At 37.6% G+C, this 26,734-nt stretch overlaps 1 protein-coding gene across 1 annotated transcript in view; it reads right to left on the bottom strand.

Moving 5' to 3' along the window:
• Positions 1-26,734, bottom strand: part of SUPT16H (SPT16 homolog, facilitates chromatin remodeling subunit) — a 35,391-nt gene that overhangs the window by 7,057 nt on the left and 1,600 nt on the right. The window contains exons 2-22 of the mRNA XM_005900555.3: positions 15,261-15,353; positions 14,771-14,941; positions 13,671-13,823; positions 12,987-13,133; positions 12,440-12,591; positions 11,656-11,828; positions 10,473-10,563; positions 9,684-9,757; positions 9,438-9,550; positions 7,649-7,714; positions 7,440-7,535; positions 7,240-7,355; positions 6,996-7,149; positions 6,356-6,483; positions 5,702-5,837; positions 5,471-5,597; positions 5,093-5,211; positions 4,460-4,585; positions 3,814-3,926; positions 3,451-3,526; positions 2,861-3,030 (exon numbers count right to left, since the gene is read on the bottom strand). Coding sequence (XP_005900617.1) covers positions 2,861-3,030; positions 3,451-3,526; positions 3,814-3,926; positions 4,460-4,585; positions 5,093-5,211; positions 5,471-5,597; positions 5,702-5,837; positions 6,356-6,483; positions 6,996-7,149; positions 7,240-7,355; positions 7,440-7,535; positions 7,649-7,714; positions 9,438-9,550; positions 9,684-9,757; positions 10,473-10,563; positions 11,656-11,828; positions 12,440-12,591; positions 12,987-13,133; positions 13,671-13,823; positions 14,771-14,941; positions 15,261-15,353 — 2,594 coding nt within the window. The remainder of the gene's footprint in view (positions 1-2,860; positions 3,031-3,450; positions 3,527-3,813; positions 3,927-4,459; positions 4,586-5,092; positions 5,212-5,470; positions 5,598-5,701; positions 5,838-6,355; positions 6,484-6,995; positions 7,150-7,239; positions 7,356-7,439; positions 7,536-7,648; positions 7,715-9,437; positions 9,551-9,683; positions 9,758-10,472; positions 10,564-11,655; positions 11,829-12,439; positions 12,592-12,986; positions 13,134-13,670; positions 13,824-14,770; positions 14,942-15,260; positions 15,354-26,734) is intronic.

The following is a 26,734-nucleotide window of genomic DNA, read 5'->3' on the forward strand; positions in this document are numbered from 1 at the left end:
GTAAATTTCAAAAGCAGTATGCCAAGTGAAAGATAAAAAAAGATATAAAACACTACACACTTATATAATTCCATTTATGTGAAATTCTAGATGAAGCAAACTATACAGTGAAAGAAACCAGTGACAAGGTTGAAGGGAGAGGACTGACTCTGAAAGGGTAGGAGGACTTTGGGGAGTAAAGGAAACGTTCCATATTCCCATTATGATGGTAGATACAAGACTATATACATTTGTTACAATTCATCAAATCATATACTTAAATTGATGAATTTTATTACACGTAAATTGTACCTCAATAAAGAGGATTTTAAAAAATCATACAGGGGCTTCCCTGGTGGCTCAGTGGTAAAGAATCTGCCGGCCAATGCAGGAGACACAAGTTCAGTCCCTCATGCAGGAAGAAAGATCCCACATGCTGTGGAGCAAGTAAGCCCACGCACTACGACTACTGGGCCTGCACTCTAGAGCACAGGAGCCCAATTACTGAAGCCTGGGCGGGCTCCGGAGTGAGAGAAGCCACCACGAGAAGGCCGCACACCTCAACTAGAGTAGTCTCCACTCTGTGAAACTAGAGAAAAACCTGTGCAGTAACGAAGACCTAGCACAGCCAAAAAGAGTCACATAAATCTATAAATATTTTTGATACCATGTTACTTACCTGCAAATGTTTTCAAGGAAAACCCTCATGGAAACTATAAAGTTGGATCTTTCTCACAGGCTGTTTTTAAGCTCTCTCAACCGTTTAAGAGAAGTTTTGTATTTGCAGTGCCTTCCCCTACAGATAATTGGAAGGAGGAAGCAGGGCAGAGCAAACTATACTCATGGCCACACATACCTCACACTTTTCCCACGAAGTGACATCTCCCTTTTTATTGGGGTTCTGGCATATCTATGAGGAATTCTTTTAGCTGAAGTGTAAGTGTGTGAAAGGTAAAAGCTAAAATAAATATATATTGTATCTCATATTTTAGTAAAAACAGAGAACTAGTAAGAAATTTGATACATCCATTAAGTAGTCAAAAAAGATCTCAGACTCTGATTTTCAGTGGCGCTAGCGGTAAAGAATCCACCCGCCAATGCAGGAGACCTAAGAGACACGGGTTCAATTCCTGGGTTGGGATGATCCCCTGGAGGAGGGCATGGCAACCCACTCCAGTATTCTTGCCTGGACAATCCCATGAACAGAGGGGCCTGGTGGGCTATAGTCCATAGGGTTGCAGAGTCAGACATGACTGAAGCAACTTAGCATGAACACACAGCCAGTGAAGATAATGCAGGGGCTAAAGCCACCCTTTGGCAGCCAATGACTTAAGCAGAGAGTGGTTGTTCGGTTAATACTAGTTCATTTGAAACTTAGTTGATCAACAACAGAGTTAAGCATATGCAAGGTCACATGCAGCCTCTTCTGTATCATATGAACTTTGAGTACTCTCCATTTAAAGAAGGCAGTCTTAGGCAGAGACTTAGACTCTTGAGCTAGGAGGAGAGCCCAGAGATCTTGCCCTTAATTCAGTTATTCTAACCCAGTGCAGAAACTGAGGAAGAACTAAAGAGCCTCTTGATGAAAGTGAAAGAAGAGAGTGAAAAAGTTGGCTTAAAGAGAGGGTGGGAAGATTCAGGAGAATGGCATTGAAACATGTAGAATATCATGTATGGAACGAGTCACCAGTCCAGGTTTGATGCACAATACTGGATGCTTGAGGCTGGTGCATTGGGACGACCCAGAGGGATGGTATGGGGAGGGAGGAGGGAGGAGGGTTCAGGATGGGGAACACATGTATACCTGTGGTGGATTCATTTCGATATTTGGCAAAACCAATACAATATTGTAAAGTTTAAAAATAAAATAAAATAAATAAATAAAACCCTCAACATTCAGAAAACTAAGATCATGGCCATCTGGTCCCATCACTTCATGGCAAATAGATGGGGAAACAGTGGAAACAGTGACAGACTTTGTTTTCTTGGATGCCAAAATCACTGCAGGTGGTGACTGCACCCATGAAATTAAAAGATCCTTCCTTGCTCCTTGGAAGACAAGCTATGACCAACCTAGACAGCATATTAAAAAGCAGAGATATTACTTTGTCAACAAAGGTCCATCTAGTCAAAGCTATGGTTTTTCCAGTAGTCACATATGGATGTTGAGAGTTCGACTATAAAGCAAGCTGAGTGCCAAAGAATTGATACTTTTGAATTGTGGTGCTGGAAAAGACTGTTCAGAGTCCCTTGGACTGCAAGGAGATCCAACCAGTCCATCCTAAAGGAAATCAACCCTGAATATTCATTGGAACGACTGATCCAGAAGCTGAAACTCCAATACTTTGGCCACCTGATGCAAAGAACTGACTCACTGGAAAAGACTCTGATGCTGGGAAAGATTGAAGGCAGAAAGGGACAACAGGGGATGAGATGGTTGGATGGCATCACCGACTTAATGGACATGAATTTGAGCAAGCTCCGGGAGTTGGTGATGGACAAGGAAGCCTGGTGTGCTGCAGTCCATGGGGTCGCAAAGAGTCGGACACGACTGAGCGACTAAACTGAACTGACTGAACCCTGTGCATTTGCTCTCCTCCCCCTGCCTCTGCTCCAAAGCTTGATATGTGCTGAATACATGGGTTGCAAGGAGTTGGACAGGACTGAAGTGACTTCACTCACATTCATGTATGAACTACTGTTGGGTATTCAGGAAAAAGTGGCTCTATGTCTAACAGATCCCAAATTTTCAAGTCCTGGTTGGTAACAACCCAAAGGCAGTTTCATTAAGTATACCAACAGATTTTACATATAACATACCACATTCATATTCTAGAAAACTGTGTTCGTAGGACAGGAGATTGCTGGCAGGTTTACTTACTTTAACCATTCCTTGATGGGGTCAAGAGAGGCAACAGGAATCGCATTGATCATTGTCACTTTCTTGCTGTAGTCCTTGTAGACGATCACCATGTCAAAGTTCTTTAGGTGAAACTGGACTCGCTCAAAGTGAATCAGCTCCACTTCATCCAACGTTACCACAAAAGGTGGCTGTTAGGGAAGAAAGGAACTATTTTCATAAAAATACTTCCCACAAAACACTAGCATTTTCAAATGCTTTCAGGATCTAAAAACTACCACACAAAGGATAACTAAACTGTTTTTTGTTTTTGTTTTTTGGGGGCAAAGACTAAAAGTGATAAAACATACCAAGAAGCCCGTGTTAAAGGATCTGCAAGATTGAAAGCCTCCCTCAGGGAGAATTCATTTAAGGAAACTATGCAAAGCAACTGTCTCTAAAAACTAAAGAGACTTTTAAAGAATCATTTGTTCAATTTTTATACCCAAGGTAAGTAAATATAAAAAATTAAAATACTAGGATATAATAAGGATTTAGTTTTCAAAACATCTACCCTCTTGCTTTCTTTTCTCTAACAATTTTCTTCCTAAAAAGAGGTCACAAACACTCACCCATTCTGTAGCGTTTACCAGCGCACTGCTAGTAGGCTGAAGGAGGCAGGTGCTCCTATAGGGAGCACCATTAAACCTGAAAGACAATAAGAGACTCACATAAGGTGGGGTTCACTGCAAGAGAAACTGCTGCCGTCCCAACAGGCTTCTCTCCTTTCCCATTCCAAACAAAACTCCAGCACACTTGCTGGAGACGCACTTCCAGAGGGAGGCTCTCAGTCTTAGCTATTCACCCAGCCCTTGAACATTTCCAAGAGATAATGGATGTCCATAGAAAAAAAGAACATGATATGTTATGCTAAGTTATTATTAAAGGAAGAATAACTAATTTTTCTGAAGGCCAAAAAGAAGATGACACATTACCCCAAGTCCCTAAAAGGCACTTCAAATTCCAGTTCCTCCTTGGTTAGAGCCTCTACTTTTTCAATGAAATTTTTAAAGGCTGTTTTCAGTTTGTGCCTCATTTCTCTTTCCATCTGTAGAAGAAATACAAATTAACTATAGTTATCACTTTATTTATTAACAGTAATCCCTTCAAAAACCATGAAGTGCTTTTGTAGTCCTGAATTCTGTTAACTATGATACTAACATGGATATTTTATCACAGGCTGCTAAAATTAATTGTAGAGTTATGCCTATGAATTAAGTCTAATTCATAGTCAACATACTACACCATCCCAGCAGATACTTGAGAAGTTCTACATAGTTTCTGGAGTGGTTTATAAAATATATAACAATTATTGAGCTCAGATCTGGGCTGAGTCCTAGCTCATGCTCAGTCGCTTTAGTCGTGTCCAACTCTTTGCTTCTAAGCTCCTCTGTCCATGGGATTCTCCAGGCAGGAATACTGAGTGGGTTGCCATGCCCTTCTCCAGGGGATCTTCCTGACCCAGGGATCGAACTCACATCTCCTGTGTCTCCTGCACTGCAGGAGATTCCTTTACTGCTGAGACACCATGGAAGCCTGAATCCTACCTCCCTACCCTATAAATAAAATACCAGATTTCACCTGCTCAGCATAGAGGTCATCTCGGTCATGCATATGCTGATGTTTCCCCAAGTCTGTGGTGATCTCCCCGACTTCTGTGTAGAACTGCACATCTGTATGCCGCTTCTTCCCAAACATGATGGCATTCTAAAGACCGAAAGTAGAAAGAACAAGAAATTTTAAGACTTATTTCGCAAAGAAGTCTACACAGGCAAAATAACAACAAAACATGAAAATATTAAAATATCTATGCTAGAAATCATAGCATTTATGTAAGAATAGTTAAACCACTCCAGGTGGCATCATAATGACATTTGGGAATATAAAAGAATATAAATTTTTTAAAGTTTTCCTACTTATTAGAATGGACTTTGGAGATTATGTTGATAATTGTCTAAAGCAAAAACTTTCTATTTCAGAAACAGGAATGTGGAACAGACCTATATGTATTGGAGATCATTATGTATCACACCAAGGAACAAACATGATTAGCATCTTTGAGATGTCAGGCACTGGGGGCTTTATAAGCATTATTTTATTCAGTGCCCTTAATGATCTTATGTGACAGGTGATAATTTTCATCACTATTTTAAAAGAAACACTGTGATAGTAAGATCTTGCCCAAGAGCTCACAGCTAGCTGATAAAGATATACCTTGAGGTGAAAGTGCAAGACAATAATCATTTCCCCATCACATGGCTGGAATAAAGCATGCTTGATGTTATTGTACAAAATATCCACTTTGTCTCCTCGGACAGATGTGAAGCGAAAACCTAGGTGGGGGAATGGAGGAAGCAGCTAAGTATGAAGGTACATCATCAGGTTAGCCCAAAAGGTACTGCATCTTTTCTGGCTGATCTGAATAGGGTCAGAGGGAATGCCAGCAAGGTACGGAGCTTTCCTTTCCTTCTTTCCTTTCCTTGCATGTCAAAGTAGACTCCTCCCAGCACTTCCTACTATGTTATCTGGTCTGTCATTACTACAGATGGGCCTCCAAAGACAAAGCCCAGGCACATGAGAGATCATTCATACCATTGACATGGGCCTCCAGTGAGCCTTGCATCCTCTTTTGGGCAATGTTTGGGCGAATGTACAGATCTTTCAGTTTGGGATTACTCCGGTTTAGATTGATCACCAGTGAATCTTGTTTCACAATGCCCTAAGCAGAATGAAAATCAACGTGAATTCTCACAGATCTTTCTATGTCCCCAAACCTTCATGTGTCCTTTGGCACAAAGGCACTTTGCCGTTGTTCCGGCTCACCTCCTTCTCTTTCTCTTCCGCTTCCCGAGTCTTGTAACGCTTCTGCACTTCTTTTATAATTCGGAAAGCGTTCTGAAGGTTCAAGGCTGGAACTGTCTGTTCTCCAGGTGCCTTCATATTTGAAGCTCGGTATGTACTACAGAAAAGGGGGAGCACCTATGTAATTTCTTTATCATGCAAGGTAACCCACACCCATTACTATGTTTTACAACTGGCTTAATACCTTTTAGGAGAAAAAGGTACCACTGAGTGCTGAAATAATGTCTGGAAAGATGAAAAAATCCTTCCTCTCTCTTAAACAGATGTTATAGCTAATCCACTGAGTGTGGGAGTCATACCTATATTTCAAATTCTGCATAAACTTCCCCAAATGATCCTATTTCACTTCAAGAATAAACAGACTCCAGTGCAGCACACATCTGATATTTTATCAACAAATATATCAAGTGAGAATAAAATATCTTTATGAGGATTTAAATTAGGTTCCAACCTCAAAACAGTACAAGGTTAGTAAGGTGATCCTCCTAATCAAGTACCACTGAGGAAGGTGCCGCCATTCACTAGGATGCGGGAGAACACAGCACTCTCTGGGTCTCTGAGGGTACTGCTCCGACCAGCAGGGATTTGGGGGTGGTTGTTTCCCTGGGAACTCACATTTCCTTGACAAAAGTAGCTTCTGGGTTGGGAAAGATGTTGCCCTCATTTCTGCCCAGAGCACTGCCTGGGCAATAGAAGTTGATTCGCAAGTAAGTATAATCTCCTTCCACAGACATACTTATATTCTGTTCAAAGAAATGAAAAGCATTAGCAAAGAAACCAGACAGATTTCTTTCCTAGATGAAGGTAAGTAGCTATAGACATGCTAAAATTAAGTTAGTAGTTACAAACTGACAGCTAAACCTAACCTGTAATCCTTACTCTAAAACTAATAAGCTACATATTTAGCTTACTTTTTTATATGACCAATGTGTGTTTCTAAAAGAATCACTGAGTTCCTAAAGTTCTTTTCCGGTGCCATGTTTATGACAACAGGTTACAAAGTTCTTCAAGTTCAAAGAGAAACAAGCAAAGTATGATTATACACTAGGTCATTTAATTTTCTCCAAAGCGCAAACGGGAAAGGAAGGAAAATGACAGCAGGAGATTAGGGAGTGGGGCAGGGAGTCAGGAACATGGGAAAGGCAGAGTCAGGAGGAGCACAGAATAGCAGAGACATGCAGTCAGGACAGCCATCTATGGTAAGCACAATTATTTTAAGGAATTATTCGAATGAAGCCTGATTCAACGTCAGTACCTTGATTGTGGCAATGTGAAAAGGTGTCGCAATGCCAAACACAGGCATTATTACAGTCTCGTATTTTTTATCAATATAGATCTTCATTTCCCGTATGTGTGGTTCCTTAGGCATCAAAGATGGGTTTTTATAGGACACATTAGATTTACGAGCTCTGGAGTGGGAATAAAAAAATGTTCTTGAGAAATTTCTGCAAATCACATATAACCCTAAGACAATCTCACTACTCCATGCAAACTCTTACTTCTGAATCTGCTGTTCCCCTTTCTGTTCAGTTAATCGCCTCTTTGCTTCCTCGTTGAGTTGAGCTGCCAGTTCTTTTTGATGGGCTCTTCGCTTCTCTTCTGCAGTCATCTCATTCTAAAGAAGGGAAAACTGAAGTTATCAGGACCTGTGAACCGTGACAAATAGGAAATCGAAGTAGTTTTCAAACAGTAAACTTACTCGTGTTCTTTCTGTAAGTAAAGCTGCTCTGGAACCTCTTCCCAACAGGTCCTCAGCTTCATCTTTCTCCTCTTCCTCTTCTTCCTCATCCTCATTCTATGGGGGGGAAAAATCATCATCAGGAATTCAAGTCTTAATTATTTTAGCCACTATTGTTTACTTTTTCATTGTAGCAAACTTTTCACCACTCATTTTTATCTTCTTCTTACCTTTAGAAAAATCCCTACATTCTTCACTTTCTTCTTCACAGAAGTGAGAACGGTAGCTGGGCCATCCTGGAATACAAAGAGCAAGTGAGACATCTCTAAGAGCATTTAAATGATATACTTTCACTTTCGAACCCAGTACCTAGCTGGGCCATGCTTTGAATCTTATGGCACTAAACAAGTCTTTGACAACACATAAAACCAGTTATCTTCCCAAATGCACATCAGGAACTGCAATTTGGGAGGCAACAATGGGATAATGAGTAAGAATACTGGCTTGATTTGAAACCTGGCTCACTCACTCTTAGCTCTGTGACATCTGGCAAGGTACATATACTTTTTTGTGCCTCAGTTGCTTTATCTACATATTTGGACAAGAGTATCTACTTCATAGAATTATTATAAGGATTCAGTGAATTAATGTATAAATGTGTTCATGTAAGAACACTGAAATATTTACTACCATTAAGAATCAACAGGGGCTCTGTGACGATATAGAAGGGTGGGACAGGGAAGCAGATGGGAGGGAGGGGACCGGATGTACCTATGGCTGATTCTTGTTGATGTTTGACAGAAAACAACAAAGTTCTGTAAAGCAATTATCCTTCTATTTAAAAATAAAGTGGCAAAAAAAAAAAAAAAAAAAAATCAGTTCCTGCTAAGTTAAAGAAACCAGTCACAAAAAACCCCTAAATACTCAGAAAAGGCAAATCCTTAGAAAAAGAAAAGTCACTGCCTAGGCCTGGGAGGGAAATGAGGAGTGACTGCTAATGGGCACAGGGTTTCTTTCTGAGGTGATAAAAATGTTCTAAAACTAGACTATGGTGACAGTTGCATTAACTGTAAAGATACTAAAAGTCACAATTGTACACTTTAATTGCATGGTATGTAAACTGTTAAAACCATTACAAAAGAAAAAAATCAGCTCTGTTATAGAATCAGTTCCTGACAGTATCATAATCAAGGTTCAAGCCACAATGTGATAGAGTTTATTTAAACAATCTGTATTCCTGGCTGTACTAGGTCAGACTTTCATAGGCATCTTTAATTCCTCTTAGCTAGCATTTAACAAATGATAAAAAGAAAAAACACCACATAACATAGTTAAGCAATAAACAGTAAATAAGGATTTACTATGTAGCACACAGAACTATACTCAGTATCTTCTAATAACTTAAAATGGAAAATAATATGAAAAAATTTATAAATATAAAAAACTGAATCATTCTGCTATACGCCTGAAACTAACATGATATTGTAAATCAACTATTTGTTGTTGCTCAGTCCCTCAGTCATGTCTGACTCTTTGTGACCCCATGGGCTGCAGCACGCCAGGTTTCCCTGTCCTTCACCATCTCCCGGAGCTTGCTCAAACTCATATTCATTGAGTTGGTGATGCCATCCAACCATCTTGTCCTCTATTGTCTCCTCCTCCTCCTGCCTTCAATCTTTCCCAGCATCAGGGTCTTTTCCAGTAAGTTAGATCTTTGCATCAGGTGGCCAAAGTATTGGAGCTTCAGCATCAGTCCTTCTAATGAATATTCAGGATTGATCTCCTTTAGAATTGACTGGTTTGACCTACTTGCAGTCCAAGGGATTCTCAAGAATCTTGAATATCACAGTTTGAAAGCATCAATTCTTCAGCGCTCAGCCTTTGTTATGGCCCAACTCTCACATCCATACATGACTACTGGAAAAATCAACTACACTTTCATTTAAAAAAAAAGGGAGGGGGAACCATAGGGTTAAAAATGCACTTCAATATTCAATTCATGAAAGAAGCAATATATACCTCATCCACAAGCACTGTGTCTCCAATGAACAGGGCATAGGTTTTCTCTTCTGGTTTCTTCCCTTCCTTGTTAGTCAAATCTGAGAATCCCAAATTGATGCTGAAAACCATCCCTAAACCAGCAAAACAGGAATCAGTGAATGACTGTGAAAGTTTGAAGTGTGATTTTATACAGAACAGAGGGAGATGAAACTAAGGGAAAGTATTTTAAAAGGTATTTTTCTAATGTATGCGTGTAAAACTCACCTTTCTTTAGTTTGTACTGATTTTTACTATTAATTACTAAAGAACCTTCACGGAATTCAATGCCCATTCCAAACCTAAAAAAGAAATGAAGGAAACTTCAACAACAGGCTAAAAGGCCTCTAACCTGAGTCAGGTACACGATATCCTATTTTGATTTTCAAGGTAAGGCAGGCAAACAAGCTGAGTAATTTGCCACTACTCATGAGTTATTAAAGGGCACACTACCAAGAACGTTTAACAACTGGAATAAGAGATAATTTCTAATAGATTGTTGATAACTGGATTTACTAAGTCTCTTAAGGCCAAAACTCGGTATAGGTCAATGTATTTCCTCTTGTCCATCACAGAAGTCCAGAAATAAACAATAAATCCCAACTAGCTTCATCTAAGGAGCCTGCCTAGAGCTTTTGTTTCTCAAATGTCTTCGGTTCTATAATATGTTAGTAATATATCTAGGTGGTTCAATGATCAAATACACTTGAGAAACACTGGAGGAAAAAAAAAAGAATTTAAATAGCTGGATATCTCAGAGTACTTATTTTGCAAATATGAATTGAGTTGTTCTAAGAGAGGAAATATTGTATATAATGTCTCTTCACATTTGTAATTTAAGCCTAAAACATCTACAACATTGGTCTGAAAACATCTCCATGAACTTACATACATTCTCTGATAACATAATGTGTCTGGCACACAGTTATGTTGAATAGTCCACAAACACTGGTTGAATCACCATGACTGCCAGTCATGAAAACTGACACAGTGACAATGTATATCACAGCATCTTACCCTAGGTTTTTGGTAATTTTGTTCAGCAGCTCTGGCTTCTGCTTTTTAACCACATCCATGACAGCATTATATACATCACATATCTTCACGCCTAATGACAAGACAGATGGGACATTAAAGTATCTTTCAGGAAAAAACCACAAATCACATTTTTAAAATCAACACTATTTTTACTTGTTAAGTCACCTAAAGCAGGGTTTCTCAAAACACACAATAAGGAATACAGTTGCAGGGCTGGCAGGGCTTAGAAATGTGCATTTTAAAAAACAATCCACCCAGTCATTCTTTAATTACACTGAGAATCACTCCACGGGGACTGTGGAACCCTAGCTGGTCCCAGTGAAATAATTTAAGAGTTGATAAATGGCATTACATTAAATTTACTATACATTTTGAAGAACAAGACTACTGAACGGGTGAATTACTGTTGGAAGAATGCTGGACTTAATTTTTTAAGGTTTAGGATATGAACATGTATTTCTAAGCCAGAGTAGTTCAAATACTGTAGCCTCACAGAAGTTTTCATTCTCAATGAACAACCTAGGACTATGGATTGCCAGTTGGATTTCTCAAGACTGACCTGAGGTATCAGGAGGGAATGGTGTCTGGAAGCTCTGGGAAACTTTAAGTGGGCTTACAAAGTTGTTTAAAGGCGGCAAACATAAAAGTCCCATTTAAATGAGAGTGAGGAGTCTCAAGGCAAAAGAGGTGCCAAATGCTCTCCTTTTAAGTAGACAGTAGTTTGCTTGTCTATGGGGTCGCACAGAGTTGGACACGACTGAAGCGACTTAGCAGCAGCAGCTTGCTTAGCAGGGTTGCCATTAGCTCTGCTCTCAAACTAAGATTCCTGGTATTCATTCAATATAGGATTAACATTACATAATCTGTTGGGAGAGATACTACTTCTCAGAACTTTCTAAAGAAAAGTAGTAAGAGCATGGTATTTTATGAAGATCTGAACACAGAGTCCTAACCAGTCAGAGAGGTTTCTGTAAACATCAATATAAAACCACAGTAACCATTCCTGCATAAACGAAAAGTACATTGAAGAACTAAATGCTAGGATGATTGGAGGTTAGTAAAATCTAATTCTATTTACAGTACAAGAGCCTCAGGGATAAAGTCCCACGAATGCTACATTTTTGTTACATAATTTCTAAACCTTATCTAAGGCACACATTACCATGTCTTAGTTCCTTTAGCAGCTCCTCTTGCAGCTGAAGCAAAAAGTTGTAATTTTCTTGAACCTCCTGAGAAGGATCAACCATCAAAGTGCGAACAAGGTTGGAGCAGTAAGATTTGAAGCGAATACCCATGGCACAGGTAATGGCCCCAAAATGCATATGATTCTTGTCACTAGAGACCAAAGGGAGAAAGCATCTCATTACACAAACTTGTGAAGTCCTTAGCATACCTACCATACACATCTGTAATCACAATTTTGATCTGCTATATCCCAAAGCTGAAGCAGAAAAAATGACCTAAACTTTTTTTTTTTTTTTTTTTAAACCAAGTCAGTCTATAAAGGCTCTGGAAAGTTGTATCCCAAATATGCAAAAGTTAAACTGAATTTTATGCATTATAATCTAACAGTATGATAGTAAGCCATCACCTTTCCACCAGCCCCGATGAATAGCATTCTTTACGGTATTTTTAAAAATTAGAAGGGGAATAATTATGATATATCTAGCAAGATTTTTATTTTTTAAACATGTTTTTCATTTTTTTCTTGTTATTTTTAATCATCTGGAAAATGCTTACAATCAAATACTCAAGTAAGAAATGAATAACTATGTGAAATAAAATTAAATTATACATAGAATAAGACAAAAAGATAATGCAGGAGGCAGGCGAATGGTTATTTTTTTTCTTCCTATTTTTTTGAATCCCAGAGTTGAGTCTAAGAAAAAACAGGCCAAAGGCTGAAGTGCTCTGGTTGTTTTATGTTTTGAAATTCTCATACTCACCTCACCACACTGAACTTGAGATTATAGTTGCCACCACTCTGAATGATAGGAGGGTAACACATTTCCACAGTAGAAGGGTCTGCCCCAGCTAGGTATTTTTTCTCTTCTATGGCCTTTTCCACAGACTCAGCCAGTTTGCTGTGTCGAACTTTCTATAAAAATACCCAGAAATAAAACAATATTTACTATAGGGTGGCAGAAGGGTGTTGGGTTTTTGGACATGACCATTTGAAGACAACATACGTCCTGATATCATATAGGATGCCAAAGGAGTCTTATGAAGTGGTTTATGCACCAGATAACACACTGGTGTACACACAAAAGCAAATTTAGAGAAATATGTGCAATTTGCAGCTATTCAAAGAATTCTCAAGTGACATACTGGGTAAGCTCCAGAAACTACAGTGGACGTTTATAGTTATTCTCAAAGACAGTTGGCACCACCAACTTAACTACCAAAGGAAGCTGAACACAACCTAAAAAAACACTGCATGGGATAGACTGACTTCATTAAAACAGTAAAAAGACACTCCCACCCCCAATTTACCTCATCTGCATCTACTATTTCCATGACTCTTTCCTTGAAGAATTTGTTGAAGACCTCAGAGGTGATGCTAGCTGCTTTCTTCATTAGATTGAGCTCTCCATCCTCCTTTACAGCAATGGTATAGGCCACAACTGCACTGATGTCTATCTGCAGTCAAAGGGATAAACAGTTCCTAACATGCAGACACAGAACTGCTAAAGAAATCTCTCTCCCCCAGTTCAAATATTATCAGTGACTATGTCTGGTTATTTAGCAAACTATTCATCAGCAGTTTGCAGAATATCTAAATATTCTCTTCTTGGATTGAATAAACATCTGAAAGAACTCTTTACCAGGTCATTGGTGTATTCTAAGAGGCAATGAACTAACACATCGTTTAAAGTGTAAATGTAAATGCCTCTCTTGAGATTTCCATAAAGGCTGAAGGAGGTAGACAGAAAAGAAAACTTTTCTGGACAAGAGATTTTCCTCAATTTCCCTCTGGAGTAGCTGAACTGTCTCCTGAATGCCTCACTCCTAACTGAAAAGTGAACTGGTTTACTACTCAGCCACAGGAACTGAAAATGGAAATGTGAATGAATATACAGCTTTCTCAAAACAAAGTCTCTGCACTATCAGTTGTGAAAGCCCCTCACAATTTTGTCTTCTCAACTCTCAATGTGCTTGTTTCCAGAATATTCTTACTTTGTCAAAGCCCTCTTTGTTGAGGCAGTCATTCCAGCTCTTCATGAACTCTCCTGGAAATTTGTCTTTGCTGAACACTCCAATCTTCTTGCCATTCTTGCTTTCTTTAATGGCTTCAATCATTTTGTCAAAGCTGCTCTTGTTACTTTCATTCTGTCAGTGCCACAGGGAGTAAAAGGGGGTTTAGTTTAAGAATTAGACATCTATGTTCTACTAGTACTAGGCAGAGAATATTCTAAACTATGGAAAGAAACAAATTCTATCTCCCCTTTTCCTACCTATTTCTTTAGGGAAGACTGTAGTATACCAAAAGGTTACACAAAATTTCTTTTGATATATTTATATGCTTAAGTGAAGTGCCACATAAGCTGAGAAGACTATTCTTTACTTCAGGAAAAGCTAAGACACTGAAATACAAAGGTGAACAACATTCTGAAAAGAAATCTTTGTCAGGTGGGCAATATAATAAAAAAAGATTACATTTGATAAAAATCAGAAATGAGGTATACCTTTCCTTAAGGATATTTAAAGATTTTTATTCTAATTAAGATACTAAGAGAAAGCAAAAGAGATACAGATGTATAGAACAGTCTTTTAGACTCTGTGGGACGGAAGGGGGGATGATTTGGGAGAATGGCACTGAAACATGTATAATATCATATAAGAAACGAATTGCCAGTCCAGGTTAGATGCAGGATACAGGAAGCTTGGGGCTGGTGCACTGGGATGACCCAGAGGGATGGTATGGGGAGGGAGGTGGGAGGGGGGTTCAGGATGGGGAACACGTGTATACCCGTGGCAGATGCATGTTGATGTATGGCAAAACCAATACAATATTGTAAAGTAAAAAAATAATAATAATAAAAAAAAAGATACTAAAAGAAGTATCCTCAAGAATGGATAAAGTTAGTATTCACAGTTATTTCATTACCCATTTGTGTTACTGCAAACTGATAGGATTATTGAACTCTTTTCTTTCTTTCTAACAAATGACAGTTAGCTAAAATCTTCCCCTTGTATTTTTGAATTCCTAGAAGGCTTTTCTGTTTACTGCTTTTAAACACTCTTTCCTATTAATGACGCATTCTGCTCATTCTGACCTTTTCTCGTACGAGCAGTGTGATGGCAGGCGCCCCGTTAGCGTTCTCGTTGCCCTTCGTGTTGGCAATCTGTTTCAGGAACTCCACTTTTTTCTTGCTGGCCATAAAGATGATTTTGTCATCACAGAATACCATGATAGTATCAGTTAGTTCATAACCAAAGAGCCACGTCTATGGGAAAAGACAACAGTGTGAACAGACACAAAAAAATCAATGTATTTATACATATGAAATAAAGTATCTGGAATTAACTTCAAAATAATCTTGTAGTGTGAGAACCTGGATATAGATTCCAATGAAATGAGATTAGTCAGTACTGTTCAATGAACTTTTTGTGAAAGAACTATTCTACACATCCTCTGATAGCCACTACAGAGTACTTGAGACTGAGGACTGAGGAGCTGAAATTTTAATGTGGCTAGTGGCTACTATACTGATTAGCAGCTGATTCAATGACTCTCAGAGCTAAACACTGCTGTAAACTTCTCACCTGTAAGGCAGTTGATTTGGCATAAACAATTTCTTCATCAACACCCACTGATACAACAATGGCATCAACGTTGGCATACTCATCTTCTCCTTTCTGAAAGGCAGAGTAGATAATTTGGTCATTTTCTTTTCATGCAAGTACAACAGGAATATATCCAAGATACATATAATTTTTTCCTAATGGAAATTCAAAGTTTAAAGTATATGTATACTTGGCAACCTTACAGTCATTACTTATTCTATTTTTTAAACAGCTTTCTGAGACAAAATTCATATACAGTTCACCAACTTTAAGTGTAAAATTCAGTGGTTTTCAGTGTATTCAGTTATACAACCATCACAATCTAATTTTAGGACATTTTTATCTCTCCCTGCCAAAACCCATTAGCAATAATTATCCACCTCCACTCAGTCCTAGCAACCACTAATCTCATTTGTCCCTAAGGATTTGTCTATTATGGACACATAACATAAATGGACTCATAATACATGGCATTTGTGTCTGGCTTCTTTCACGGTTCATATGTTTTATCATGTATCAATACCACATTCCATTTTATTGCTAAGTAATATTCCATTATGTGGATATACTACATTGTATCCATTCAACTGTTGGACATTTGAGTTGTTTCCATTTTTTGGCTATTATGAATAATGCTGCTATAAACATTAGTAAGTTTTTGTGTGCGCATATTTCTCTTGAGTATATACCTAGGTAAGGAATTGCTAGTTATACAATAACTCTATATTTAACTTTCTGAGGAAACACAAGACTGTTTTCTAAAGTGCCTGCACTATTTCACAAATTTCTTTCCCAAAAGTAACATGTGAGGGTTCCAGTTTCTCCACATGCTGATCAACACTTAGCTTCATTATAGCCATCCAATGGGTACAAAGTATCTCACTGCAGTTTTGATTTGTATTTCCACAAAGGTCAATGATCTTGACTGAGCTCCCAGTCACGTGATTCTGATGATTTGTATACCTATTTGGGGAAGTGTGTGTTCAGATCCTTTTCCCACTCTGGGTTACTGCTTTATTACTAAGGCATAAGAGTTCTTTTTTACATGTAAAAGTCTCTTTATCAGATATGGTTTGCATTTTTTTCTCCTGTTCAATGGATTTTCCTTTCACTTTTGTATGGATGTCCTTTGAAGCACAAAAGTTTTTTATTCTGAAGAAGTCCAAATCCTTTTCTTGTGCTTTTGATGTCACATGTAAGGTGGCTTTGCCTAACCCAAGGACACGAAGATATAACTATACTTTCTTCTATATAAGTTTTATAGTTTTAGCTCTTATATTTACATTTATGCTTCATTTTGAGTAAAGTTTGTGTATGGTGTAAAGAAGGGCCCTAAACTCATTTCCTACCCCCACACTGTCTTGGCACCACGTCAAAAAAGAAATGATGTAAATGTGAAGGTTCATTTCTGGATTCTCAATTTTATTCCACTGAGTTACATGTCTGCCCTTAAACACTAGTACATTGCTTTGATTACTGCAGCTTTGTATTAAGTCCTGAAATTGAGATCTGTGAGTCCTCCAACGATTAGCTACTCCTGAACTGTTCTGTAAGACCAAAGCACTGATAACTGTGACCTATAAGGTCAAATCTCTGATTTCTCTATAAAGTCAAGAAAAATATCTACAGGGAATGCCCTGGTGGTACAGTGGTTAGGACTCTGAGCTTCCACTGTAGGGGCCTTGGTTCGATCCCTGGTTGGGAAACCAAGATCCTACAAGACATGTGGCATGGTCAAAACAAAACAAAACAAAAAATAAAACCTACATACATAATGCTATAAATCAATAATATCTCAATTTTTAAAAAATGTATTTAAGATTCTTCCACATTTTAAGACTTCTGGATGCCAATTTGGATCCAAATAAAATAGCAATTGAGGGTTCTGCTGCATTTCTCTAGCAAAACAAAATATATAACCCAAAGGAGTTACTATATAGTAACCTTATGCATTCCCTCACTGATTTTCACTGAGAAAATGTTGACCTTCAGGGTGGTAAGATTTTATCATTAGTTCCCACTGATGCTGCAAAAGCAATGGTAATTAAAACTGCTAGTGCCTTAGCATAAGTCAAGGTAGTGGTACCAAGCTACGTTCATCACTACTACACACTCAACAGAAAGAAAAAAAAGCCAGTTTCACTTAGAAAATGTCCTTAATACAGTAAAAATGACGAATATTATAAAATCCTAACCTTTGAGTATATGTCTTTTTAATAGTCTGTGTAAAGAAATGGAAAGCACATCCAAAGCACTTCTGTGTGTACACTAAAGTATGACAGCTGTCTCAAGGAAAAGCATTTGTATCAATTCAATTATTCCAGTAATAAATTAAACTAGTCACAGACTTGGATACCTAGCATACATTTTCTTGAAAATGAATGAAGTGAGTCTATCACTTCAAGGAAAATGAAAGAAATGTGTTGTTAATGATGAAATTTGAGCCTTCAAACAGAAATCAAAATTGGAAAACCTTGTACTCACCATTGTGAACTTGACAACTTCTCTACTTATTCAAGAACTTTGCTGATGATATCAGCAGAATATTAACATACACAATTCTCCAACATCATATAATGAAGCGTGTACATTTACCAGATGTATACAACTGAGGGAACAATATTTTCCAAATAACCAGCAGATGATGTTACAAAATCGTAACTTGAGTATGAAAAGTTCACTGTTGTGGCTTTAAATTCCACATTACAACTAACTTTCAAGAGATAACCACTTCCAGGGAATTCCCTGGCAGTCCAGTGGTTAGGACTCAGTGCTTTTACTGCCAAGGGCCCAGGTTCAAACCCTGGTTGGAGAATTAAGATCCCACAAGCTGAGAGGCCAAAACAAAAAGAGAGAGAGAGAACAATTAACTACTTCCAGAGTTTTAGTGTAGTAACAAAGAATATCCACAGTTATCTGAAGAGTTTATTAAAATTTCTCTTTTCCAACTTTATGTATGTACGAAGCCAAATTTCTTTATATACTTGATTAAACCTATATAAAGAAAGGTTGTGGGGAGCTGAATAATTTAAGACTGTAAAAGGGTCCTGTTATCAGAGCTGGGAACCACTGTCCTGTGATCCCTGACATGGATTAACACTAACTCTGGCATCAGGTTGTCTCTCCTCCCGCTTTGCCACGTACATTCCAATTCTTCAGTGAACATGGATTCTGTGGCAACAGTATTACTAGTACCTTGATTACCCCCCAAAATTAGCAATAGGTACTCCCCTATGTGTTTTGGCTACCAATACGTAAATTTTTTCCCTAAACACATCTTCAAAAATACCACTGAAACTAACCAAAAAGTCCCTTTTAGTATTTTTTGATACTTAAAATCTTAGTCAAAATTTTTCCACAAAGAAAAGGATATCAACATGCACAAAAATTCAAAATACACTGTAATAAATTTTTTAAAAGTTGTTCAGTCACCAAGTTGTGTCTGATTCTTTACAATCCCATGGACTGCAGCACACCAGGCTCCTCTGTCTTCCACTATCTCCCAGACCTTGCTCAAATTCATGTCCATTGAGTTAGTGATATACAAAGAATATAATTACATATTAATCATTAATAACATAGGAAAACCATACAAAGTTATCTCAGTAAAACTGAAAATAGGAAGAGAGAAAAAAAGACCTACGTACTCAGCTTTTTTATGAGAATACAGGAAACCAATCCATCAAATTTCAAGGATTTCCATTAATATAAAATGTCTGGTTTTCTATTGTCCATCAAAAATGTAAGAGGATTAATCCTAATCTCTCTTGGAACCCAGCTGCTTTGACCATTTCATAGAATATTTTTGACTGATTCTTTATAAACACCAGGAGAAATACAGAATATCTAAAGATAATAAACTTATAGTTTTTTCTTAAAATGTGATTCAATACAAAGGATTACAATAGTCAACAATTTTGACAGCAAAGCCTTGGACACTATTTTGTACTTTCAAATCTTATAAGGCGTATAAATACAGATTAAATCTGAAAATAGTCTTCTGAAACTGTGGGAGATTAATAATCTGCTTGTAAAACTTCCATGATGGGAGTGGGGTAGGAGTGAAGCTCAAGAAGGAGGGGTTATATGTATACCTGTAGTTGATTCATTCGTTGTACAGCTAAAACCAATGCAACATTACAAAGCGATTATCCTCCAATTAAACACAAGTTAAACAAAAATAACATGTTACCAACAGTAACATTTTAATAAATTATGTACAATACTAAAATATTTTCAGATTAACTTATGCCTGGAATTTGTTTTAAAATACTGGAGTGGGGGACTTTCCTGGTGGTCCAGTGGGTAAGACTCCATGCTGCCACTGCAAGGAGCATGGGTTTGATTCCTGGTCAGGGTACTAAGATTCTACATGCTGCACAGTGTGGCCAAAAAAATAAATGAATAAATAAATAAACAAATGAATAACAAAAAAATACTGGGAGGGGGGGGCAAAAAAAAAAAAAAAAAAAAAGCCACGAGGCTAAGCTGCTGCTGCCCCAGGACCAGTTGTACAGTCAGTTCCAAGCACTGGCTATTTGAGACAGCTGGGGCTCAACTCTATTGCTTAAACAGTCCGAGATTCCCACCTAACCTCTTCTGCTTGGGAGATCTTTAGGACTCAGACTTGGCCCCTTGTCAAATCTAGACAAACTCCTGTGCTCCGTTTTTGAGATGAACCATTTTACAGCAGTGACTCCTGGTGTGCAGACTCTCAACATTCACCCAATCCGCTCTGTCACCAAATTCTCCCACTTTCCAGTCTGTCTGGTCCACTTAACAGTCAAGTGTTGCTGAAACAGGTGTTTCAGATGGGAACAGTATCTACTGAGCAGGCACTTTCTGTATGTAATCTGTAAGCCTCATGATAAAACTTTAGCTGCAGTAGGCATCATCATATTCAAAAGCCCCAATCAAGACCTAGCACACTCAAAACTCCCACACAAACACATAGGCAGTTCTCACACTAATGATGATTTAGCTTTTAAAAAAAGAGGTGCTGAAATTCTAATTAAAATATACATATTAAGATGGATATTTTTCATTAGGATACAATTATTATAACAGTATAAAGATATACTTTTCTACTACCTCTGTCTCTTTCAGTTCAAAGAACAGAGGCAAGGATACTTTCATTAGGGTCCTAAAGATAAAAATGAATTTCTTTGGGAAGTTCCTGATTTTTATCTACAAGGAGACCTAGGATCATTTGACTAACTTTTCTGCCTTTTACATTTAGAGAGACAGTAAGCCTACTGGGTGAGGGCTTACTCTGAAGACAGACTGCCTGGGCTCAAACCCATGACCTCACCCTTTATTGTGATCCAACCTTTCTGTGTTCCAGTCTCCTACATCTTCACATCTGTAAGTGTTGCTGTGAGAGTTAAACTAGCAGATGCACATGAAATACTTAGAGCAGTGCCTAGCTCACAGTAACTACTGTGTGTTTGCCGTCATCATTATTAAAGACCGAAATGTAGGAGAAACACAGGCAAAACACTCTCACATAAATTATAGCAATATATTTTTTTGGATCTCTCTCCTAAAGCAAAGGAAACACAAGGAAAAATAAACAAATGAGACCTAATTAAACTAAAAGCTTTTGCACAGCAAACCACTGACAAAATGAAAAGAAAACCTTTTAAATGGGAGAAAACATTTACAAATGATATGAACTAATATATATATATTCAAAATAGATAAACAGTTCACACAACTCAATATCAAAAAAAACACAAACGACCCAATTAGAAAATGGGCAGAAGACCATTTTTCCAAAATAGACACACACATGGCCGACATGAAGAAGTTTTAACATCATTAATCATTAGAGAATTGCAAATCAAAACCACAATGAGATATTCTCACACCAGCCAGAATGGCTATCACCAAAAAGAACACAAATAACAAATGCTGGCAAGGATGTGGAAAAAAAGGAACCCTTGTATAATCCATTGGTGGGAATGTAAATTTGTGCAGCCACTGTACGGTATGGAGGTTCCCCAAAAAACAAAAATTGGAACTATCATATGATCAACAATTCTATTCCTGGGTATGTATCTGAAGAAAATGAAAGTATTACTTTGAAAAGATATATGTACCCCCATGTTCACTGCAGAATTATTTACAACAGCCAAGATATGGAAGCAACCTAAGTGTCTGTCAATAGATGAACAGATAAAGATGTGGGGTGTACATACACACCCCATATACAATGAAATACTATACTCAGTCATTAAAAATGAATGAAATTTTTCCATCTCCAACAACACAGACAGACTTGGAAAGCATTATGTACTAAGGTTAGAGTTTTTTGGAAGATGAGAGAGTGGTAAATGACTAAGTGCCTCTTAAGCATTCTTAACCAGAAGATACTGATGTTAAGTGTGTGTATCTCGTAAAGCCCTTATGGGCTCAGGATTCAGGAGGCACCAAGTATTAGAGAAGGGAAAAGGGACATATCATACATGGTAAGTTCAGGGCTAAGAACAGAAGTCTGGTCAGCAAGCTTAAGTCCCTAGTTCATGGAAGCCCCGAGAAAACTAATCCTCCCACAAAAACATTTAATGCATTCTCTGAAGAAAGGGGCTCAAAAAGCTCTAGATACTAGGTCCAGCAGAAGGCAATTAATAAATGCTGAGGAATTCAATGAAAGTCTTTTTTTTTTTAAGTCAATGATTTAATTGATTTTAACATATATTCTGTATTATCAAAACATAAATGGAGGTGGCTTCTGGTATTAAAACAGAGATAATAGCGAAATTCAAAATTATTAGGCTAGAATCTAATAATTATGTAGATATTGAGAATCATAGCAGAAATTAAACATTATTTTAGTTCTGAGACTCCTAGGAGACAAGACCAAAATGGAAATAGTAGGTTAAATTGTTCTCTTAGTTTAATAGAAAGAATGCAATTTTATTAGCAGAAATTTTTCTTGCATTGAATCCTAAGTGGACTTTTTAAATGTAGTTACTTTTAGAAATAAGAAGACAGAGCTTAGTTCAAACACTGTTTGGTAGAAAATAGTCAATTGTCTTTCAATTGACCATGTCTTTCCCTCACCTTAATAAATGCCAAGAGCACATTTCCTGTGTATGCATGCACAGTTGCTAAGTCCTGTCTGCTTCTTTGAGATCCCTCCAGGCTCCTCTGTTCATGGGATTTTCCAGGCAAGAAAACTGGAGTGGGTTGCCATTTCCTCCTCCAGAAAGTCTGTTTTTTTGAATGACAACTGCCCCAAAGACAAGAATTAGAGAGATTTTCTTTGGTCACCACCAAATTCACAGAAAATACTTGAGGATACTGCCAGTATCTGAGGGGTTCTCCAGGGAATAAGCTAACCTATTTACTCTACCATAACCTCTCTACTAGTTGAGAGACCCTATTCATGCAGAGCTTCCCACCAGTTTCTTATTACTATGTTTTTAATACAAATGAGTAGCCAAGGCTCAATTTGATTTTTGTGAAGTGTTCAACACGTAAGAGAGAAAGCAAAGAAATCCAGGGGAAACAGACATGGCAGAGGACGGAAGATAAAAATAAAACACCCCCCATATAAGAAATAAATATAGTATATCCATGAAACAAGAAAAAATAGGGGATAAGGAAGAACTTAGGAAAAAAAATGTGATGAAGTTAAGAAACAGCATCTGGAAGTAGACAATAAAGAGAAAATGAAATGAAAAAGACAACAAATTTAAGCAAAAAGTTCTAAACCCCACTAAATAGGAATTTCTGGGGGGGCAGGGGAGGAACAGATCACTGAGGAAATGGAGGGGAGAAAATGATCAAAGAATGCAAAATTCCAGCACTGACAGATATGAGTCTTCAGACTAAAATGGCCCCCCACTTTCCAACTCAATGCAAAGGGTTAAAAAAAAAAAGGATTCATACCAAGGCAGTGAAATATCAAAACATGAGGAATAAAGAGATGTTTTACAGAGAACAATAGGCCATATATATTGGAACAGGAAATAGAATCACATCACCCTTCTCAAAAGAAACACTGAATGCTTGAAGGCTGACAAATAGTTGACAAATTCTGAACAGAATTCTCAGTGATTTTCAACCTTGAATTTTATACTAACTGAACTATTATTATTAACGAAAAGTAGAGACAGAATAAAACTTTTTAAGACACATAATGGCTCAAGAAACATCTATTCTCCGTATCCTTTCCTAAGAACCTCTTAGAGAAATGCTCAAACAAAACAAAAGAAAAAAAAAAATCACAACATGGACTGCTGCATATAGGGGACACTGGAAGTTCCAAGGTTCAACAGACTGGAGGGCAACCTGCACAGACAGAGCAGAATAAGATAAGGTGGAGTGGGTGGTGGTGGTTAAAAACAAAAACATAAGTATCTGTCGAGCATGAAAATTTTAGAATAAAAGACTGATGAGATTATGACAGATCTACAGGAAAAAATTAAGGCTAAGGACATTTAAAAGAGGAGAAAAACTGAAGTAATCATTAATGCCAGGAAAAATTAAAAAACTTAATAGTAACTTAATTATACTTTATTACTTCACCCAGCAGTGAAAATAGTTACATGAGTATAACAATGTAAACTGATTTTACTAAAAACTGTGAAAAAAAAATCACAGAGGGATGGATATGTGATAAAGTAAGTATGATAAAAATATTAATTATATAAACTAGATGAGGAGGCACATGAGTTCTCACTGGAAATTTCTTTTACCTTTCTGTAGGCTGAAATATTTCCTAACTATGTCAAGAAATTTACAGGAAGTATCAGGAGGAAGGGAAATTGAAATGTTATGGTGTAAGTTAAATTTAAATCCTCATTCTACCTAAATAAAAGTTAATATCTAAAACTGATAAACCAAGAAATATTGATAGCAGTATATAGATATTACTTTAAAATATGAAAGGAAGTAAAGAACTGGAAAGTGTGTGCTTCTGTGGCAGGTGACAGTTTCTTATGCTAGGGCTTTTAGAACAATTTGGTATTTTAAAACGTATGTATTACTTGACTAAAATGGATTTTTTTTTAATGCAAGGTAAATATCAATAATACAAGCGGTAAGGAATCAGCAAAAACTGTGACAGTGGTACCTGAATGATAGAAGCTGGGAGAATACCGCAGCAGAGGAACAACTATCTTCCTCTGAAACCAAAAGGGTATTGCATTAAAAGAGAAAACATTTTTTAAGTCTCTAGTTATACCAAGGATACCAATCTAACTCATCACCCAGACTGATACAACTCTGAGAATAAAAAGGTATGCCATTAATTACACTGGGCCAACAGGTAGACAGTTTCAGAAAAGGCAAGACTTACGATCACACTAAGTACAGCCTCCATAAAAACCTCTTCAAACCAAGATGGGGACGAATGAAAGCTCAAAAATCAAATTATCAGCATTTAATGAGTGCCTACTACATGCCAGGCACTGCACTTGTAATAGTGGCAAAAAAAATAAACAAAAATCAGTAAGAAAGAATAAACGAATCTCAACCTGCCCAGGCATTTACTTCTATCTAGCCTTCCTTTTTACTCAAGAAACCAAAGCACCTTTCTCTAGTTCACTCCAGAGATAAGTGAGCAACCGAGATGGGTAGAAGCAAACTGTCATCTTGTTAAAAGTAGTATGAAAATTGCCCATATTTCAAAGAACCTTCCCAAGCCACAGAAGTCACTGCCTAGTCTTAGAGGGCAATCCAGAACAAGAAATTGTCCACAACAAAAATCAGCAAAGAGCCAGAAATCACCACTCAAGAGAAATACCGACACTATAGGTTCTTAGTTTTCTCCATAGGCACAAACTTCCTTTTTGAGGCTGGGGCCACTCACCTCCCCAGTCCTGATGGGTAGTGTAGTGCCACATGAATGAATGCAATGGATCAGCATTCCATTGGAAAACAGCTACCATTCTGATTTTTTAAATGGAATTCTTTTGGGTTAAAAGGCAGATGACTGAAGTCAAGGTTCACACACAGCAGCATGTCCCAACAGTTAGGTCTCAAATGAGTTACAGGTGTGCATGGATACAATCTCCCCTCAGTTCTCAAAGTAGCTGGGATCCCAGGATGGTGGGTAACCCCCCACATGTACCCCCATGAAGCACTAATCCTATCACTTGGTTAAAAACAATCACAGTCATGAAAAGACTGGGAAGCTCTGAATAAGGACCCGGTAAGTATAAGAAGACAGGGGAGAAGCTCATGCTCACCACCCAGGGTCACTACCTAGGGGTCTCTACTGCAGAGACAGAAAGGTGCTGCAAACTCTTCCTGCTGTAGCAGTTCTCATTTAAAAAAAAAAAAAAAAAAGCCCATTATCTTATCCCTAAAATGACACTACTCACTCAGGTATAAGGTTTAATGTTTGAGAAATTTCTACTCAAAAAAGGAAGTGTGTGATAATCCAACTCTTTTGGGGACATAGTTATGAAAATTGTAATTAAGATATATCTTATTTAGAATAGCCTCACAAAGAGTACCTTAAAGTCAACTTGCAGATAAATGAGGTAAGGAAACACATTAGTTCCTACTCTTATTTAAAAAAAAAAATAGCCTTTTCGTGCTCTACAACTCTATAGATAGTTGTGTGAACAGCACTGGAGTTACAAGAAGCAACCACACCATTCGGTAAGGCTAATGCTTTAAGGGTATTTAAAACCCTTAAAGTGGGTGTGGAGCCTAAACTAGTTTTTTAGTTAATTTTTGTCTTCTTTGAGGATGGGAGTGGACAACACAAGGTTTGGGATTTCTATAGTTAACTACAAGTTATTCTTATTTCAAGGCCAATTTTCTTACTCAAAAAAGGAATAAGTATAGAAAAGCAAATATAGCTTGCACCTGCATATTTCACTATTTTCCTGCTGCACCTAAGAGGATAAGCAACCAGAACTTATTCCGGAAACTACAATCGTTAGTTAAGCAGGTCGGAATGAAAGTTGCTGTAACCTGGAAAAGATAATGCATAAAGCAATTCAACAGGTGGGGTCTAAGCACAGTTATTAAAACTCACAGTTATAACAAAGCAGGAAGTCTATTCAAATAAGATTTTTCATAATGACATGACATAAATTTTGCTAAGTACATTTTTATATTGGCTTGTAACTTTGTAAGATCAGGATCTTATCATTTAACATGCTCCTTTCAAATGATAGAGGGGCCAAGATAAATTTTAGTATTTGAGAAACAAACAAAAAATGGGGCCAATAACTTAACTTTCATGGATTTAAAGACTGTCATTGACATTAAGTTTACCAATGGGTCTTTAGGCCTCAAGTATTTCCCTAGTCTAAGGCTTTGCATTTATCTACCATGTATGGGAACTCCGGGAGTTGGTGATGGACAGGGAGGCCTGGCGTGCTGCGATTCATGGGGTTGCAAAGAGTCGGACACGACTGAGCGACTGATCTGATCTGATGGGAACTTTGAGCTCTAAATTAATTTTAGCTTCAAGGAATGGTCTAGAT

Source organism: Bos mutus, chromosome 10, assembly GCF_027580195.1.
Source record: "Bos mutus isolate GX-2022 chromosome 10, NWIPB_WYAK_1.1, whole genome shotgun sequence".
Classification (NCBI taxonomy): Eukaryota; Metazoa; Chordata; class Mammalia; order Artiodactyla; family Bovidae; genus Bos; species Bos mutus.